Source organism: Pinus tabuliformis, chromosome 5_1 (genome assembly GCF_031772625.1).
Source record: "Pinus tabuliformis cultivar Carrire ecotype Pingquan chromosome 5_1, CPIR1, whole genome shotgun sequence".
Taxonomy (NCBI): domain Eukaryota; kingdom Viridiplantae; phylum Streptophyta; class Pinopsida; order Pinales; family Pinaceae; genus Pinus; species Pinus tabuliformis.
Window position 1 is genome coordinate 410925144 of NC_142305.1, and position 20299 is coordinate 410945442.

At 40.3% G+C, this 20299-nt stretch overlaps 1 protein-coding gene across 1 annotated transcript in view; it reads left to right on the forward strand.

The window, feature by feature from the left end:
* LOC149165225 (uncharacterized) overlaps positions 1-19916 on the forward strand; it is a 29010-nt gene extending 9094 nt beyond the window's left edge. Inside the window, exon 3 of the mRNA XM_089429751.1 lies at positions 19740-19916. Within this exon, the coding sequence (XP_089285877.1) occupies positions 19740-19916 (177 nt within the window). The remainder of the gene's footprint in view (positions 1-19739) is intronic.
* The last annotated feature ends 383 nt before the right edge of the window (positions 19917-20299 follow it).

The window sequence follows — 20299 nt, forward strand, 5'->3', positions numbered from 1 at the left end:
GTTCATTATTTAATGAGCTTAAACTATAGTGGAACATATGCATTGCTAGGTTTAATTTTTAACAAGCTTGAACTTCGCGTAAAACTTCTCGTGCCAGTCGTATAATAAGGATGTCTCATCGATAGGTTCATTTTTTAGGGATCTTGCACGATTCGAGATTATGCTCCGACTCCTTTTATTTTCTAAGCTAAGAACAACTAATCCTACGAGTTTAAAGGGTTAAGAACCTACAAACTAAGAAAATAAATGGTCATTTTTCACTTTCACGCAAAAAGGTTTACATGCCCCCAGGTATAGCGAAGTAGAGTTTCCCAGGTTACCCCTCAATTTGTAGACAAAACATTTGTTCTATCGGGAAAGGCCTACCTTTTCCAAGTTACCCTTCAATTTGTAGACAAAAAATTTGTTCTATCGGGAAAGTCCTACCTTCTAATAGAGGTATCTTATTCCAGTCTAATCCCATTTTCATAAACGGACGGGTGTGTCAGACCAATCATATATCCTCTACGGAAACCTACCCTATACCTGAATTTTTCTTGCCGAAGCAGACCAGGGTGCATGCCCCCTGGGTTTCAGTCACGACCACCGAATCACTCACGCTCATTAGGTGGACAGGCTGGAGATTGATGAGAAATTCCTTGCACATAAATACCTATTAGGGATGGAATTTGACGATTAGCTATGTGTGGACCAGGGAATGAAAGCTGGTCTATGAGCTAGACCACTCTGCCTTCATGCAAAAAATGCACTACTCTAAAGAATGAGGATACAATGGCTCCCATGCTATAAATGTAGTCACGCCCAAGTAGTAGATTGTAATCTAAAGGCCCTTGGACTACCATTACATTCAGATAAATGATTTTCCTTCTCAAAGTTATAGGCAAACTTGGAACGATCCCTAACGGTCGACTAGTTCCTTTATCGAAGCCTATCAGATTTCGCATCTCAGGCAAAAGCGATGGCAATCCAAGCGCTTTCCAAGAAATTGAGGAAAGGATACTCACAGAAGCTCCTTCATCTATGATCATACCAACCATGACCTTTTTGTAAGTTTGCACTATGATTCAAAATGGTACATTAGATGGTAAACGGGGTCTACCTAGTAGATTCCAATCGAAGGAAACGACTAGGTTGCTTGGAGGTGGGACCAAATAAAGAGCCGGATACAACTCTGACGAACTTCCTTCCTCCGGTAAAGGGATGGGCAGATTTCCCCCATGTTCATCAAAGTCTGTGTTTATGAAAAGTATTTGAACAGTGTCGTTCTCATTCTCTTTGGTGACTGTATCATTTGAAGGTAAATCTTCTGAAGCCAAGATGTGGCCTACTTCCATCTCGACCTATTGACTTTGGTCTGATGTGGACTCAGAGGGTTTCTCTTCAATGATAGGTGCTTCGACCGACACCAAAGGTGGGTCAGTCGGATTTTCAACTAGCAATGGATTCAGCAAGAGTTTCTTGTATCCAGGAGGGAGTCGCTGCGGTGATGTAGGATGATTATCCAAGACTCTTTTAGCTTCATCTAGGAAGGGACAATGGTGGGGGGCATGATCACCTTCACACAGTTTGCAGGGAAATTTAGATTTTCCTTTATGTTCGGTGACTTCGCTTTCACTAGTTGGCGATGTACTTTCAACATGATCATCAGAGGTTGACGACACCGGATTGTGCAAGCGGGGAGACTAGTCCCTTAGAATCCATGAGATGCAAGGACAATCTCGGTGATAGTGGCCTCCTTTGTAGATGACACATGAAGATTTAGGTTTGGATGGTGCAGTGTGTGCATTTTCGCTAGACGATGTTAAATATCATGTGGTTATGAGATATTTTGATGTAATATTTGTATACATACTTCTACATTCGAAGTATTATGGGTGGATTCTATAACATATCTATAAATCTACGCTATCAATCTGAGAAATATTTTGTACTCAAATTTGGATTTTTGCTGGAAAAGGAATGAAATTTGAGGACATTTCATCAGATTCCCGTGTAGTATAATTACAAATAAGTATTCTGTCCTTGTGATTTTATGTTCTTTCTATATGTTTCAATGTTTCATGCATCTTAAATCTAAATTGTAAAATAGTCAAAATATATAAGAATTAGCTTTATTGCTCTTTGCTATCAACAATCTACCATTTCTATGTTTTCTTCTAAACTATCTCGATAAAGGAATTCTTAACTGCTCCTCTATCCCTGTAGTTTTTCTCTAATAGGTCCCTGGTATAAGATTTTTAGTTGCCCTCTTCTACTTGACCTATCTTCCTTTCCTCTTTCCAATCCTAACTTGAGGATTCTTGATTTCCCTCTAGTTTTGGGCAGACCTATCACCCATTCAACCCCAAAAGTTTGTTTTTAATCTACTATCCTGACTATTGAACTCATACCTCAGCAATTTGACTTAATCCAATGAACTATCCCTCGTTGAATCCACAACCCAATGGCCTAAAAGCCTAGTTTTCCCATTTGTTTTATAGCTCCACCACTTTCAAACAAAACAACCTCACTGATCATTAATACTAGCCTAAAATCTTTTCAAACATAGCTAAATCATAAAGAGAGAGCCCTCTGTGGACTTAGGTGGGCTAGCACCCAAGTCTAAAAGTTAGTTTGTAGTTACCTTGGATCCTTTACTTCTTTTCATAACTTCTAAGGAAAATCTGAGTGATCACATAGTGGTGACCATACTGGGGAAGAACAAATCCTCAGTTGAAGTAAACCTTTGAGAAACATAAAGTTTAAATATAAAGCATCTTAAAGGATTATTAGAAGTTATTTTGAAAAATCCATAAAAGAAAAGCATTGAAAAACTTGAAATCTGGCTTTAGTAAGAACTCATTACATCAGGGCTAACCCTGATCCAAATCCTCCCCCTGTGTTTGAAAATCCCAACCTAATTCCCGGAATCATAAGAAGACAAGAAATTTCATTGAGCCCTAGACCTTTGTTCAGATCACATTCATGTCCTTTCAGGTGGCTTTTCCTAGAAGATATTCCTTTTGATGAACATTTTGAACTCTTTCTGTTTAGAAACACACCTGACAGTGAACTATTGGACCTTGTCCAAGATACAGAATTCATCAGAGAACTTGAAACCCAACAAGCCAAATTGTCAATTGATCAATACCTGCAGAATTCCACTCAGTCATATCTTACCACTAGTAGAACACCTGAACTTTCTGAAACTACTCTTTTTCCTAGTTCATCACTATTTCCTCACTCTTCTAAAATCCATTCCACCCCTCCCTTAATCCCTTCACTTCCTCTCCCACCAATCATCGTCCAACATCCCATCACCACCTCCATTTCTTCATCCACCACCCAAACATCTCTTGTTGGTCCAACTCCCATTCATACTACTACCCAGCCTAGATCATGGCCAATAGATATGCTGCCCTTGTGATGCCTGCTCCTCTAGGTGCCATGCCTCAGGACTATCAGAGTAAAATTACTAATTTTGATGGCATTGGAGCCTACACAGCTCAGAAGCACACTAAGAAAATGACCGATTATTTTGAGATATATGAAATTGACACAGTGGACGTTCAAATGAGAATTTTTGTTCAGTGTTTGACTGGGGAAGTTAGAACTTGGTTTAGATCTTTCGCCCCATGAAAGTATAGATAGCTTAAGAGTTCTCTACCAACAATTCTTGAATAGGTGGGAGAAAAGGAAGGACCCCTTGTAGATTTTATCTAAATATGACAACCTTAAGAGGGGACCTCATGAAACCGTTCAAGAATATTGCACTAGGTTCAATAGTGTTTATAGTCCCATTCCACTTCACCTTAGACCCCCACCTGGTTTAGCCCTAATCAAATTTCCTGATGGATTTGATTTAGATATGGCTTTCCAGTTAAGAGAAAGGAATCCCCCCACTCTGTAAGAAATGCAAAGTCTAGCAATAAGTGTTGAGGCTAACCTACTTTCCAAATGAGCCAAAGCTAGGAATGAGGGAAGAATACCTGCAAAAGAAGGGAATACACCAATTGAAGATGGATGCTATAGTTAAAGGAATGGATAGATTGTTGGACAGAGTTGAAATTATTGAAAGAAAAATCTCCTTGGGATGGCCTAATATATTCCTAGTAGCACGGGATAGGGATTGTTGCCATCAACAATCTCTATCACTTTGAAATTTGGTAGCACGCCCGCACCTTCAATAGCTACAGTTATTCCCTACAATCCTCTCATAGGTAGGATCTTTTGTTGGTTTGTCATTCGCAACTAGATAGGTGACCATTGTAGTGTAGGCTTGCCCATGTGCTCCCATGTCTACTTTGGAAGGATGCTCGCATCTGATCCTAGATCCAGAATCACTTGATCCATTCCATATTCCCCGATCTAGTGGTCAATCTCTTCTCTCTTTTTGCTCGTGTTGTGTGCTTCCTGAGCTTACACGAAGTTCTCCTGGCATGGTTCCAACAAATCTGGTGACGAGTCCTTGCAACCCCTTCACAGCTTTGCTATCACATAACAGCTTCGTGCATGTCTCCAAAAATGTAGTGAGAATTTATGCGTCCATTTCCGATTCCAATTTGTCTTTACTTCCTGAAGTGGAGGCATCCGCGAAGCTCTTCTTATCTTCCATGAATGTCTCCTTAGCGCGCTCTAAATCAAATTCTGGTTCCTTTGTTGGAGCCTTGCGAACCTAGGCACTCTCTTTGTGATGCTTTCCTTTGTAATCTCCTGTCATGATACTTCTTCGGAGCAAGATATTTACATTCGAGTCTTCCTCGCGTGGCTCAGACCTCATAATTTGCAGGTTATGAGTCGGGGGAGGTTGGATTGCTCCTTTATCATTAACCTCGCTATCAACATGGGACAATCCTCTGTCTCATGATTAAACTAGGTACAATATAAGAACGATGGTCTCGTTGGATTTGTACAATCATGGGCATAATGCCCTGGCCCTCCGAAATTGTAACATATCAACTATCTGCGACCTCTTCTTGATCCCATTCCACCTTGACCTTGTCCACACCCCTGAAATCCAGTGAGCATCATCCCTGCATTTAGATTGAGGGCCCATGTTTCGGTCTGAACTCTGTAGGTAGGAGTTTGATTTATCATCAGTTCATAACTTCTACATGTACGCTCATCCTGTCCATATGACGTGCAAAAATTACAGAACAACTGTTGGGAATTCTTCATATACTTCTATAATAGATGGTAGTTATCGATAGCATGCTTCCCTCCTATCTGAAAAATCGCGCACCATAATGCAGGCGGCATGCTCAGTCCTGCTTATTCCTCTAGTCTCAATGACATTAGTCCTCCTCCCACTAGGTAGTTCGCAAAAACTGAACAATGGTCCTTGTCATGTCCCTAGCCTTTTTACCTTATGCACCATAACTCCTTGCATGCTTCTAGTCTAGTCGTCCTATCTTGTTTCCAACTCTGCATCTCAACGCACAAGTTTTTCAACTACACGTGGATCTGTTGAACTCCTAGGTTAGGATCTTGTATCGGGGTCTGGTGCAGTCTCATTATGATATCCAAGGCCTCGTCCTGGGTGGTTATCTTCTGTCGTGACAATGCGTTCCTTAGATGCGGTGTTAGCGATGCTACAAACCATGCACAGTGTTGCCCATACATTAAGGTAATATTGGCCTCATGAATTGTACACTTTAGTCTCTGATCCAGCTCCTGAGTGGTCTCACCTGGAAGCATCATGATTTCCTTAAATCCAATGATCAACTGTGTCTCTAGTTTTGGCTTACTAAATTCCTTGTTTCACGTAGCTTCGATATCCATGATCCTTGCATTTATATTTTCATTGGAATGCTTAATGTACCAAGTTAGTGCGCAATCCTCCAAAGCACTGACTAGCATTGCCTTCTTTATATTGTCATCCGTGACACCTTGCGCTTCCCATATAGCCATTACCGCAAACCGAAATCGGTTTTGATCCTTATTCCCTACTCCTTTGAACACCGACAACTTTATCGGACTAGCCATATTGAACTGTGGTGGTGGTGGAGGTGGTGCAGGCAAGATGGGGGTGAAGATGGTGACACTGGCGGCGGTCTCAGTGGGAGTGGTATACCTGGAATTCACTGCTTTATCAGATTGATCACACTTTTTGGTGGAAACTTTGCGAGCTCCTCCTCGCTTTCTTGTGGAGGTGAAATTAAGGGGCTAGTTTCTAGTTCTATGCTACCTTCATTTATGTAGATCCTACCACTCCACGTAGCTGAAAACATCAATTTATTTTCATAACCCACTTTCCATAGTACCATTTTAATCAGTGCTCAAAGATTTAACGTACTTACCTCAGGGTCCTTTGAGGAAGTGTCGTTCTGCCTCGCTATAGCTGACTGAAGTATCGACCGCGAACTTGGTGATAAATCCTCCTATAATTCGATTAAGGCAATGATCCATAGTGCGCGCGATCTTAACTTCCGATTCTTCCAGTCTGTGCACCAACTCTGGAGTCCAAAAAATAGGCTTTTCGAGCCTACACCTTCCTTAACTATCTGGTAGCTATGCGATCCACTCGTACAACTCAGAGGGGAAGGATGCAAAGAAAATTCCATGGATTTCTGTATATAAGTAGCAATCTAACAACTCTTCCTTTGATAATCATGTGTTCCTATTTTCCTACACTGTGAACTCATGAATCTTTCTGTCCATCACTCTTCAGTTCCTTTCTTTGTCAGATTCCAATGATACGACATCAGGAATGTCTATGCAGATCTCTGTCCTGGAAATGGAACAATTTGTTGGCTTATTGGGGCTTGATCCATGTTCAAAGTTAAATTAGCCAAACAAATCCTGGTACTACTAGCCCTTTCGATAATAGTCCGTGGACTGAGGTCTCACCCAAAGTAGTATGGGTGGGTGCCAGAACCAGGTTTTTGCACCCTGGAGATGTCTTAGTAGTTCAATTGGTTCGTTGTTTGACCCTCCGCATAGGTTTTTTCAGGAATTTTCCCGTACTTCGTAGCTTGATATACTGCCTTCGTGCAACCCTACCCATGGGCTAAACGTCACGCTCTGCGTTATTACCCAAGCCCTTACTTGTATTCCAATGTTAGTTAATTAGCTTTGCTTACTTGAGTGCTTTAACTATACTTAACAATATAAACCATCCATACAGGTGTGTGTAGTAAATAAATGGTACATTTGAAAATTATATCAATCATTCATTAACCCAAGAACAAATATACATAATTATAACAAAACTTCTCTTTATTAATTCCTTCCTCAGTTACAGACTCGACCCGCCCTCTGCACCTAGCTACAAACCTCTGCACACTCAACTGTAGAGCCTTCACCTACTTTATGACCCAAAGACACACTTTACACTTCAACTTAGTCACTTGGACTCCTCCCTACTTCTTCGTTCTCCCCTATCCTCTTACTCTTAGAGCGTCGCTATTTCTATACAATCCCATTATCAGCGGACTACGGGTAGGTCTATCTAGCTGACATTATATTACAAAACTATGCCAGACAACCCTATTACTCTATCATACTTTAACGCCTTGTGCTCGCAATTCGTGGAGTTTCTATAACAATATTTGGTGAAAACTTGGGTTTTGAGCCCCAAAACATGCCTTGGGGGGACTCCCTGCCCAACAAAATTTAACTTTTCCATTTCTCCCATGAGCTTTATTGTTACTAGTTGAGGGTTTGTCACGAGCATGATCTCTAGAGGCTAATGAAAAATGTCGATTTGAACCTATTGACCACACTTCTAATACCTTCCAAATACTAGGGCAATTATGAAGAAGGTGGTGACCCTTACATGACATGCAATGGAATTTTACTTTCTTGGGCTCGTTGCAAGATTTTTCATCATTAGTTGCACCGGTAGTGATGATTTCTTGGTTGCCCCCTTGCTTATTTTGTTTCTTCTTCTTCTTCCTCTCCTTCTTCTTCTTAGCTTCCTGGTTACTAGAATCCAAACTCTAATCAGGAAAAGAGGAAGAATGGGGTAAAGAAATAGGCAAAGAAGTCGAGGGGTCAAACTTAGGATCAAAATGTGTTTGATGTTTTTCAGGTGGATAAGAACTTGGTTGAAAAGCAACTTGGACACTCAGAACCACCGAGGCTAAAAATAACCAAACTTGCATACAAATCGTCAATGCAGGAAGGGACAATGTTGCCATATAGGGAGCACTAGTATTTCCAAAAGAAGGAAAAGGAATATTGTTCCCATCAAAGGGGTTTCCTTGACTAGTAGGCTCAGGAAATGTTTCCATTGGTATCAACCTAAGATCTCGTAAGGAGTATTTCCACAGGAAGGATGTTGTTCTGTGGTCAATTAATTTTATAATTTGAAATGAAAACTTGGCCTTTTCATGTTTTAAGAGTCAATAAAAGGAGAAAAAGGTCTCTCTAGTCGCTTTCGTTGGCTTAGAAAGCATGAAAGGTAATGTGTTCAACGATATTTTCAATTTTAAGGAGTCAGAAAAGATCGAATGGACCACTCAGGAAACTCTAGGAAAAAAGGAGTACCAAGTAATTGTAAACTGCAGTATACACCTTAGCAGATAGATTTACGAAGGACTTGACGTACGTGTAGGAAATATTCATGAATATTGTGTTTGGTGTATCACATTTATAGGGTGGAAAAATTGTCTTCCTATGGATAGAGGTTTGCAACCTATAAGGGTCTCCCTTCATGTACTTGATCATGTGGGGAGCAAAAGTCTGTGCTGGTGTTGTCCAATGCAAGAGTGAATGACAACTACTATGTTTTAAATATGTTGGAACATGTCTCTAGCCTAGATCAGAAAGTATGAAGCGTTAATAATTCAAATTCTCCTGAGATTAAGTAAGGTAAATTTTAAAGTTAATCTTGAAATTATGTTTCAGTTTATAGGTTCAAAGGGATGTCAAATGAACACCTATGATGCAACTATATGACAAAAAAAAACTTTCATTTCAATTAAATCTAGACTAATCAAGGGAATAAATATCAATCAATAATGTGTCATGAAAAATGCCTTCCACTAATTTTCACTTCCGTCTTCCAAATGAAAAATGTGAAAATGAAATCTAATCTTTGATTTCATTAAATGCAATGCCAAAAGTAAACATTATATTGACTTCTAACAATACTAAATGCAACTTTTTCAAAAGTAAAATGGTATTAGTTTATAAAGATGCACTTAGATGAATTTTTCTTTTCTTTCCATTTTGAATGATCGGATGCATCTAATACAATTTTTTAGCTTTCAATCACTAAAAAATGTGATCTATTCTCAATGATGAATCTTAAAAAATAACTTTTCAATGAAACTAATCTAATGCATTTCCATGAAATGTAAATTTCGAAATACAAGATAGAACAAATGAAAAATGATGTTTTGAATCATTTCTACAGAAAACAACTCTCAATCAATCAACAAAACAAAAATCTCAAGGACATCAACAAGAAGCAAGTGATGACCAATTGAGTAGAAACCCTAGAACTCAATCATATTTCACATCAAAGCCAATGAAACAAATTTTCCAAATTAATCAAGACAATCAATCAAAAGCACCATAGACACTTTGGAAAATCACTCATAGATGACACGGACTAGAAATAAGAAGAAAAACCCTATTTTATCTTATACTCTGGGATCATCATGCTTATCATAGGAAATTGAGCGATCATCATGACCATAATTAAAACATCCATGATGCCATCACAAATGTGAGAGGTAAACCTATGATGGGTGAGAAAAGTAAATAAAAAATAAGAAATCTTCAAGACAAGACAACTAACAATGTTCTCAAGCAATCACCACAAAATGAAAATAGTTACAAAAAAATAAACAAGCTAGAAAATGGATGGTTGGTCAAACTTGTCACAAAAACAAGGTGAAGGATTGAATTGAAAGGATCATAGCTTCGCCAGTGGAGTCACCATTTTTTTGTGAAGGTAAATCCTCTCTATGGATAGAGGCAATCTACCTAGCCCAATGAGTGGTTCTAGCAACTAAAGTGAAAATCAAATATACATCTTCGTAAATTACTATTGAAAAGAAGAACAAAGGAGATCGCCTACCTCGTTCTGATGCTATTTCGATATCCTTCATTGAAGACCTTGAACCACTTGGATCATGGGCTTATTCCTACTTCTCTCAGTGTTATGCACTTACATAAGTGATCAGGACACACGAAGGCATGCCAAAACAAATATAAAATCCAGTAGCAACCTAATTAATTGATCAAGGAATGTCAAGCTAAATGATATATGAACATATGCATTTTGGGAAGATGAACTAGTAGTTTTGTATTATTAGAAAAAAAATTGAACCTTACAACCAAAGCCTTGATGCTAATAGGCTCTCCTTGAGTGTTAATCCAATTCTAAGTCAAGAAATATGGAGGCACTCCTTCTCCATGTCAAATGAATAACCTCTAGGCACAATCTTAGCATAAGGGTGCAAATAGACATACACAAACCAACCTCTAAGCATTTGGGAATGGGAGAAGATGTATATATAGTAAAGGAAAGGGAGCTAGGATATATCCAAAGATAGGAGTAGGTTCTCATCTCAAGTAGGTAGGTCATAGGGACAAGACCAAGAGGCCAAGTTGGGAGAACTTGACCTCATCTATGCCAAACAACCTCCAGCACACCGCTCTGGAATCTTCTAGATCACGAAGCGTCTCATCCTTTTTGGAAAAATTACCTATTTGGGATCATAGAGGGTATGAAAGGGAACAAAGAAATACCATCATGGGTCAATCATGATGAAACAAGTGACCGTCGGGGATTTTAACCTCATAAGAGCGATGAGTCTCAACATTAGGGTCTTAGAGCTATTTGTCCAAGGGAAAGCTCAAGGAATTTTCCAATCAATGTTCTAGGGAGGATATGAGCTGCATATTTGAATGAGTACACTACACAATGTTCATGTTTCAGGCACTTCGATATATGTCATAGTGAAGTGTAGGAGGTGTGACAAAATACTGTGTAACAGGTAGAGTTACTAATCCTGGAAACCTTGGTTGCAACAATAACTCTCGAAGCCCTAAAAGGCTTAGAAGGAGACCAACCTGATGTTGGTTTTTTGATGTCCGACCATGAGCTGGAATCATTTCTTTATGGGTTGATTTGGATGGCCTATCGAAGCCCTTCATGAGTTTTAACTAATGTGTTCTCTGATATCCCACATTCATTCTTGTAATATGGCATAAAGGTGAATGACTGAAGACAGGTTTGGCTCAGCCATTCTACGGTCAGGTGGAATGTGGGAGTCCCATCCTAGGTTTGGATTTTTAATCACTAATGAAAGGGTAATTATCCTTGTATTTCTATGATAAATTTTATGGATTATATGTGGTATATATGTCAATACATTCATGAGTATTTCTACTTCTATTGCAGTGGTTATGTATGTGTTTTATGATAGCAACAATGTATTTATTTCATCATGTTTTTACTTGTAATTAAATGATTAATGTATCTATGACCTAATGGACAAAATGGAAGTTGATGTGTTGAGGTATCAATGGTTCTTAGTGATTCTCAACTAAGTATGAGACCCTTATGCTCAGAACTGTTAATTACACCTGTATATTAAGCATTTGTAATATGTTTGACGAAATTCGTGTTATGGCTAGTAGGGGTCCAACCAAGGTCATGAACAAGTGATTTCTGTAGTACTATCATTTCCATGTTATTATTATGATTTGAAGAGATGGTTCAATTCAGGGTAGTGACCTGGGCTCTTGGCCTAAAAAAGTTGCTCAAATCCCAGATTGATTGAAATATAACTAACAGTTTTAGTCTCTGGTCACTTGCAAGAAAGCTTTTGAGAGTGACTTTGGCTTTCTGGTCTCCCTCATGCCTATAAAATGAGAGAAACTAAGGCTTAAGTTGGCGAAAATTTTAATGGGAGCCCAAGGCACATTATCTTAAGCATTGGACTAGTTCCTGGGGATCCTATAGCTAATTATTAATGGTTGTATGGTGCGTCACCATTGGTTCCACTTCCTTAATGTGACTTAGGAGGTTGAATCATGTTGTAGAGGCCTCTCGTCACATGTTTAACTTGGTTGGTTGGCTGCTTTGGTAAATGTTGGATGCTGCTTTGGAAAATGTGGGATTAGGGTTTTTGTTGGGTGTGGGATCCCCCAAGCAATGTTTTGGGGCTTAGAGCCTAGATTTTGGCTAAAATTTGTAAATCTGATGTAAAGACTCTGCACTTTGTGGGCACGGAGCGCGAAGTTGTAAATGAGTCATAGGGTTATCCGCCCTCAATTTTGTAATATAATGTCTGCTTTAGAGATATACGCATAGTCTACGACCATGGGAGTGTATAAATAGATCAAGGCTCTAATTAGTTAAGAGATAATCTAATTGAAGTAATGATGATGGAATAGAAGAATAGCGGAAGATCTAAGTGTAAAGTCTAGTCTTTGGGGTTGTAGAATAGGAGAAGGCTCTGCAGATGAGTGCGCAGAGGCCTAGTAGTCTGCATTTGAGTGCGCAAACCCCTGCAGATGAGTGCATGAGGTGAGTCGAGTCTGTAAACATTGAAGCATTAATAAATAGAAGTTTCATATCAATTATGTGTATCTATTTCCTGCTTTTATGCATTGAGTATTGGGTAGGTGAGTCATGTTTGTAAACATTGAATCATTAATAAATAGAAGTTTCATATCAATTATGTGTATCTATTTCCTGTTTTTATGCATTGAGTATTGGGTATGAGTTGTATTTTTACTGTTTATGTGGTGCATGAACTTACGTGAATGTGTTGATTAAGTGAATGTGAGATAAAGTATTGGTTTACGTGAAGTTAACTAACATTTCTAGGAATATAAGTAATATACGTGGTGTAACTTAGGGAAATAGCACATATCGCTACCATAACAGTGTCAAATCACCTCAGCCCTTGGTTATGGCTACGTGAAGGACAATTATAGCAGATCACAAAGTTATCGTAGGTCAGACAGTGCACGAAGTGACCTGCACAAAGGTAGGCATAGTGAGACTAGATCGACACCTCAGACATCTATAGGGTGCAGAAACTTGGTTCCAGCATCCCCCCATACTACTTTGGGTGAGACTTTAGTCTTCACACCGCGGGCTGATGTCGAAAGGACTAACAATGTAGGGAATTGTTTTGCTAATTAACTCTGAACCTGGGTCAGGCCACAATAAGCCAACAAATGGTTCCATTACTGAGACCAGAATCTACGTAGAGATGTGCAATGTCGTATCATTGGAATCCAACTAAGAAGGAAATTAAATGCTAGTTGGACAGGATAATTCATGAGTTCGCAGCACAGGAGAATAAGAATCCACGACTTTCAAAAGAAGAGTGTTTATATTGATACCTGTACACAAAGATCCACAAAATATTCTTCACATCTTTCCCTATTGAGTTGTATGAGTGGATCGCGAAGCTAGAAAATAGACAAGTAAGGTGGAAACTCGACGGTCCTATTGTGTGGACCCCAAAGTTAGTCCGCAAGTTGGAAGCATTGGAGGAGAAGATCACGTGAACTATTAATCACAGGCTCAATCAGATTATAGGAAAATTCATTGCTGAGTTCACGGTAGACACTTCAGTGAGCATATAACGAGGCACAACGAAACTTTCGGAAAGGACCATGAGGTAAGTACGTAAAGTCTCCAAAGACTTGGATTATAATGTTATTGTGTGAAGAGAGGGTTGTCCAATTACCTTGATGTTCAGAGCTATGCAAAGTGGAAAAACCTACATGAATGAAGGAAGTAAGGAACTAGAGAATAGCCCTTTGATTTCACCTTCGTGAGGGGATGAGGAAGAGATCACGAAGGTCTCGCCGTGAAGTGCGATCAATTTGATAAGGCAAAGAATTCTGTGCATACCACCCTCACCCACACTGCCACCAACTTCACCACCATCACCTCCATCTTCACTCATACCACCTCCGCCACCACCATGTTTCGATATGGAAAGAATGATAAAGTTGCTTATTTTCAAGGGATTAGTAAATGAGGATTCAGACCAATTTTGGTTCATGGTAAGAGTTGCATGGGAAGCACAGGGAGTCATAGTTGACAATATAAAGAAACCGACAGTAGTTAGCGCTTTGCAGGATCAAGCGCTGACGTGGTACATTAAGAACTCAAATGATAATCCTAATGTGGGAATTGCGGATATCCAAATTGTGCTAAATAAGGAATTTAGTAGGCTGAAGTATGAAGCACAGTCGATCACTGGATTCAAAGAGATCATGATGCTACCAGGAAAGACTCCTTGGGAGCTACATCAGAGGCTGAAGCGTATGCTTTGTGAAGCTAATATGAATGTAATGGATGGACAACACTATGAATAGTTTGTAGCATTTCTAACGCCATATTTGAGGAGTGCACTATCATGGGGAGACTATAGGGAATTATTGTGGATATTGAAGGAGTGAGCATGCTAACAAACTTTGAAGTGATAGAGATTGTTGATGGCAACAATCCTATCCTGCACTATTAGGAATCGATTGGGCCACTGACATGAATGGGGTGATTAATCTAAAGAAGCATAAGACAATTTTTGAGAAGAAGTCTCTACGCGTAATTATACCCTTGGATCCTGCTGAAGGATCATTCTATACAGAACCAATGCACGACTATGAAAGTGACGATTATTTGGAATGTATCTACAAGATAACTGTGCAAGAGCAAGACTGGGTAAATCCTACCATGGATGGACAAATTTCATTGGAGAACGAGAGATCCTATACTATAGATTCAAATGAGGAGGTAGAGCGATGGCAAAATCGGTTACACGAAGTAGCCATGTTGAGCTGTAATATGATGACAAGATCACTGCGATACATATCAGCAAAAGGGAAAGACCTACCTACTTGTGATGGGTTAAGTGAGGTAGATACTTTCTTGGACAAGTTTGAAAGCGAGGTGCTGGAAAAGAAAAAATTTTAGGCCTTGAATTGGGTAGTACAAGCTACGCCCATGAGGTGGTGAGCTACGCAAAAAGGGAGCTTTGAAGATTGGCACAAATGTAGGAGAATGATGCGCACATAGTTTGGGAAGCCTAGAGTGTGTTTTACGGATAAGTACAATGGGTAGGATGATTCGTGCATGCATCTAGCTAAGTGGACGCAGGCCTATGGGGAAAGGCCACAACCTACGTGAGTGCACATATTTTACCATAAACTAGATGTTGTACTAATGAACTGGTACATAGAATTAGAGCTTTGCCATGGGACAGGTGAATGGGATGTTTTGGGAGAAGGGTTTGTGATGACCTTCAACTTTGAGGATGAATGGGATAGTATTGATGAAACACTACAGGAGGTAGAAGCAACCATCTTCAGGATACCACGGGAAATAGTAGAATCAATTCAGCTTGAATGCGATATTCAGTTAAGTTGCGCGCTAGAGTGTTATAATGTGACTTCTGAGGAAGAGGATGAAGACCCGTGGAAAATTAATATTCCAGAGATAGAGGGACGATGCAACAGTGGACAAGGTCATGAATTACTTCACGGATATTAGGACTTATTCTTGACCAAGTTTATGAACATAAAGGTAATAATCGGGGATTTAGGGGTAATGAAGATCCCGTTGAAATGTGACACAAAGCCAATTAAGTAGAGGTCATATCACTTAAATCCAAAATACGAGGAAATGATCTACATAGAATTAGACAAGATGTGCACGGAAGGCAACATTGAGCCTATGGAGGAATCTAATTAGGTAAGCCCGATTGTGGTAAAAGAGAAAAAGCAGAACGATGAAATAATAATATGCAAGGATCTTAGAAAGTTGAATGACACATGTGTACATGATCCATTCCAAACTCCATTCAAAGAAGAGGTGTTGGACAATGTAGGCAGCCAGGAGGCATATTCTTTAATTGATGGGTTCTCAGGGTACCACCAAGTCAGAATCGTGCTAGAGGATAGGAGAAAGAAAACCTTCGTGACAGAATGGGGTCACCTTTAATACATTGTCATGTTGTTTGGATTGAAGAATGTGTTGGCTATCTTCTCGTAGCTGGTTGTTGCAATGTTTAGGGAATATATTGATAAGTTTTTGGACGTCTATTTTGATGACTAGACTATATCTCGGCTGGTTAAGTGCCATGTAGTGAACTTGTGCTTGATGCTGGATACATGTCGAAGATACCAAATCATGCTCAACCTCAAGAACTGTATGTTCCTCGTTCCTCTTGGGAACCTGTTGGGACATGTGGCTTGTAAACAAGCGCTAATGGTAGACCCCGTGAAAATCACGGTGATTCTAAATTTGGAAGCATCACGTAGTGTGAAACAAATGCGTGCTACCTCGGGACATATAGGGTACTTTCGAAAGTTTATCAAAAGTTACAGACAGATCACTGCATCGATGGAAAAACTGTTGAAGAAGGATGTCACGCTCTGCTATGAAGATGATTGTAAGAAAAGCTTGGATATATTGAAGGAGAAGATGGTTACTACACCGATTCTTGTCTTCCCAAATGAAGAAATAATTTCATGTTCATGTGGATGCTTCATGTATAGCGTTGGGGTAAGTACTCACACAGGAGGGTAGAGAAGGCTTAGATCACCCTATTTCACTCGTGAGTCATAGATTATCTAAAGCAGAGAAGAATTATTTCACCACTATACGTGAGGGACTAGATATGGTGTATGCACTACAGAAATATTGGCACTACCTATTAGGGGGACACTTCAAGATGTATACAGAGATTTCCATGCTAAAATACTTGGTCAATAAGCCTGTGTTGAGGGGGCACATATGTAGGTGGCTTTATTGTTCCAAGAATATGATTTTGAGGTTGTAGTGAAACTTCCATGGTTGAACGCAGGACCAGATGATGTATTGCACATTGAGACAAGGGAGGAACCTACTAGTTTGGAGGAAGGACTACCCAACGTGCAGCCTTTTGTTGTGTGCATAGTGGATGAACATTTTGAAGAAATAATACACTTTCTAACAACCTAAACTATGCCTTAAGGTTACTCTATTTATCAGAAGAAGGAACTAGTGGTGCGCAAGACATACTTTTCTATCATTAGGGGCATCTATACAAGATGGGGAATGATGAGATATTGCAAAGGTAGGTACCTAAGTTTAAATGAAGCTTCTAGACGCTTATGGGGGTGCCATGGGAGGTCATTACTCAGGGAGAGAAACCACGTAGAAGATTCTCCACGGAGGGTTGTGGTGGCTGACCCTTCATCAGGATTCAAAACCACATTAAAGGGCATGTGATGTATGCCAAAGAACGAGTAAGCCATAGCGAAGGGATGAGATGACTTTGAATCCAAAAATGACATTGTAGTCCTTCGAAAAGTGGGTGATTGACTTTGTAGGACATATCAAACCTCAAGGAAAGATAGTCATGAGATAAATTATCACCGCAACAGAGTACCTGACTCATTGGGGAGAAGCACAGATCATAAAAGATTGCACAGCCATGATGACCACAAAGCTTCTATTTGAAGACATACTAATACGCTTTGGTTCTCTGAAGATCTTGATGAGCGATCACTGTAGACATTTCCTGAATGAAATGAGCAGCACACTGACGGAAGACTTCCAAGTGTATCATCAAAAAATAACACCATATCACCCATAAGCTAATGGGATAGTAGAATAATTTAACAACGTATTAGAGACCGCATTGATGAAAGTATGAAATGCACAGCGAAGTGATTGGGACCTATGCGTACGCGCAGTTCTATGGGTTTATAGGACAACATGCAAGAAACTAACAAGATAGAAACCTTTTGAGCTTGTCTATGGAGTGGAAGTTAAAATGTTGATGGAATATATCATCCCCAGTCTACACATAACAACACTCACAGGTATGATGGACCGCAAAGACCTGGACGAAATTCTCACATGGTTGGAAGAACTCAAAGAAGAATGGTTTTTGGTTGGATTCCATCAGTAGGTACAAAAGTAGCACGAAAAGGCTTGGCATAATTGACATATTAGGTTGCGTACCTTTAAGGTGAATGATTTGGTATTCTTATATAAATTCGAAGGGAAGCTCCAAATGCATTGGATGGGACCGTACATTACTAAGGAGATCACAGATGGTGGCACTGTGTAGTTGGTGAAACTGAATGGTGAACTCTTCCTAGGAAAAGTAAATGTTAATCAGTTGAATCCATATACAGGTGGCCCAGCCATCTGACTAGCCATAGAAAGAATAACCTTAGTGCTCTAGGCAGCTGAAAGGAGGCACAGGACTATAAACTACTCTGGGTAGGAGTTGTGCAATATCAAGACTGTGTACAGTAGTGAGGTCTCACAGGGTTTGCAACAGCGCAAGGGTAGCTGCATGGGTTGGTTGGAAAGTGACCGTTACATTCACTATTCACGATGTGATGCTTGGTTTCAGACCAAATGGAGCATGCAACAGACATTTAAGGTGAACTTTATGGGCTAGAGTTGGGAAAATCTACTGCCAAGGGAGCATTAATGAACTGAATTTGGGGGGAATGGTCGAATTCAAATTCAAAAAGTGTTATAAATTGCAAAGAGCTTCACAGCAAAAAACACTTGGCCATTTGATAATTGAGCTTTTGTGCACCCAAAGATTCATGAACCCAGATTTGTGTGATTTTTTGAAGTTGAAGGCATTGTTTGAGCACTTACCTAAGCCATTGAGGGATTTGTGGAACAACAATATGACAACATCTGAAGAAGCCAGTGATATTGGAGAAATGACTATTCAAAAGGCCATGCAGGCCATGATGGTAGGAGATGCCCTAAAAAGCATCGGATAGTCCTAGAAATCCCTAAATCGCCATGCATGTCGAGACCCAAGAAAGACAAGAAGCCTATGGTACCGGTGTGCATGTTCCTTAGAAACCCAATGAGGACTAAACCTACCGTGGAAGAAAAGGGGAAGGGGATAAATTTGGAAGTCAATGAGGAAGAGGAAGACCTTGCGGAAATCTTGGTACAAGAGGAGGAGGATGAAGAAATGGAGGAAGAAACCCAGTGTGAGGACCCTCTGACCATGCTGCCCGCATATGTTCCTCGGCGGAAGGGGAAAGAAAGGGTGCCCAAGGACCTAGATGAGAGAAAGTGCTCTCTGCGAACTTCGTTGCTCCCTGATGACACCATTTTTATCGACCGCAAATGGGATGGGTGACAGTTCTAAAAGTTGAAGACTGGGATCTCGTGGACCATGAGAAATTCCTACATTTAGCAACCGCACAGCTAATTCTCTAGAAGAAAAACACACTGGTAGGAGTCATAGAGGTGGAGCTGCACAAGTTGTTGCGAGGTGTAGAGAAGGTAGTGTTGTTAAACATGTTCTTGGTGTCTCACTACCATATTTCCCCAGTGACTATCTTTGTCATCAAGAAGCTGGTCTACCTATTGCATGATGGCGGCTTGTGGCTGGAGGAGCCCATCCCCATCACGAACCACCTAATTCATAGAATTACCCAACTTCCTTGGGGGAGGGGGTACGACCTGCATATATCTTTGAGGGTAAAAGTCATGATTTGGCCATCCCGGAGGCCATGGAGAAGAAATTAAAGTTGTAGAAGAAGAAGAGAGGATATGCGATCTACAGTATCAATAACACTACGTCAAAGTCATGACGCAGATACTGGTGGGGAAGGTTATGTGGAAGTGTCGTGGGAATGAGGTGCCCATGTCGGTGGTTGCACTTGGCACACAATACACAGATGGGGTCCATTCTAACCAGGCGAACTACTTGTGTAGGGAGTTCCTGGAAAATTGCTACAAGGCACAGGAGCAGGGGAACACTTTCCACTATTCATGACTGCTGCTGTCCATAGTGCAGGTGGCTTGGAAATTGCCCAAGGATAGCCAGTTCCGAACAATTGCACAAGATCTTTTGGAGGCAGCGAAGTACGCTTCGCTGTGGGCAACTAAAGATGCGCAGATGATCAGAGGCAGTAAAATATTTTGGGTGTTCATCGAAATAAACATTAGAATGGGGATTAATCGCAAGCCATAATTATCACCCACCACCTACAATATTTTACAGAGCTTTGTCGAGTCCAAGACAGACTTCCATCATGTATATATCAGGGCACGTAAGTACCCCATGAAGAAATGGAATGAGCTACCTTACCTGGCCATGGACAATGGTATATTCGCCATCCTTGAATTATGGCCATTGGAGTGGCACACTCCAGCTAGCTCTATAGTAGAATCAGAGAACTTTTTTGTGCAAAGGAAGAAGGAGGAGGAAAAACTATAGATGGCATAGTTGGCAAAGAAGCGACGGAATGAAGCAGCAGCAGCGAAGGTGTAGGAGGTGCAGGATGCTGTGAAGGTAGTATAAGAACAAAAAAAGGCACCAGAGAAGGAGCGCGAGGATCAGAGGTTGCCTTCACC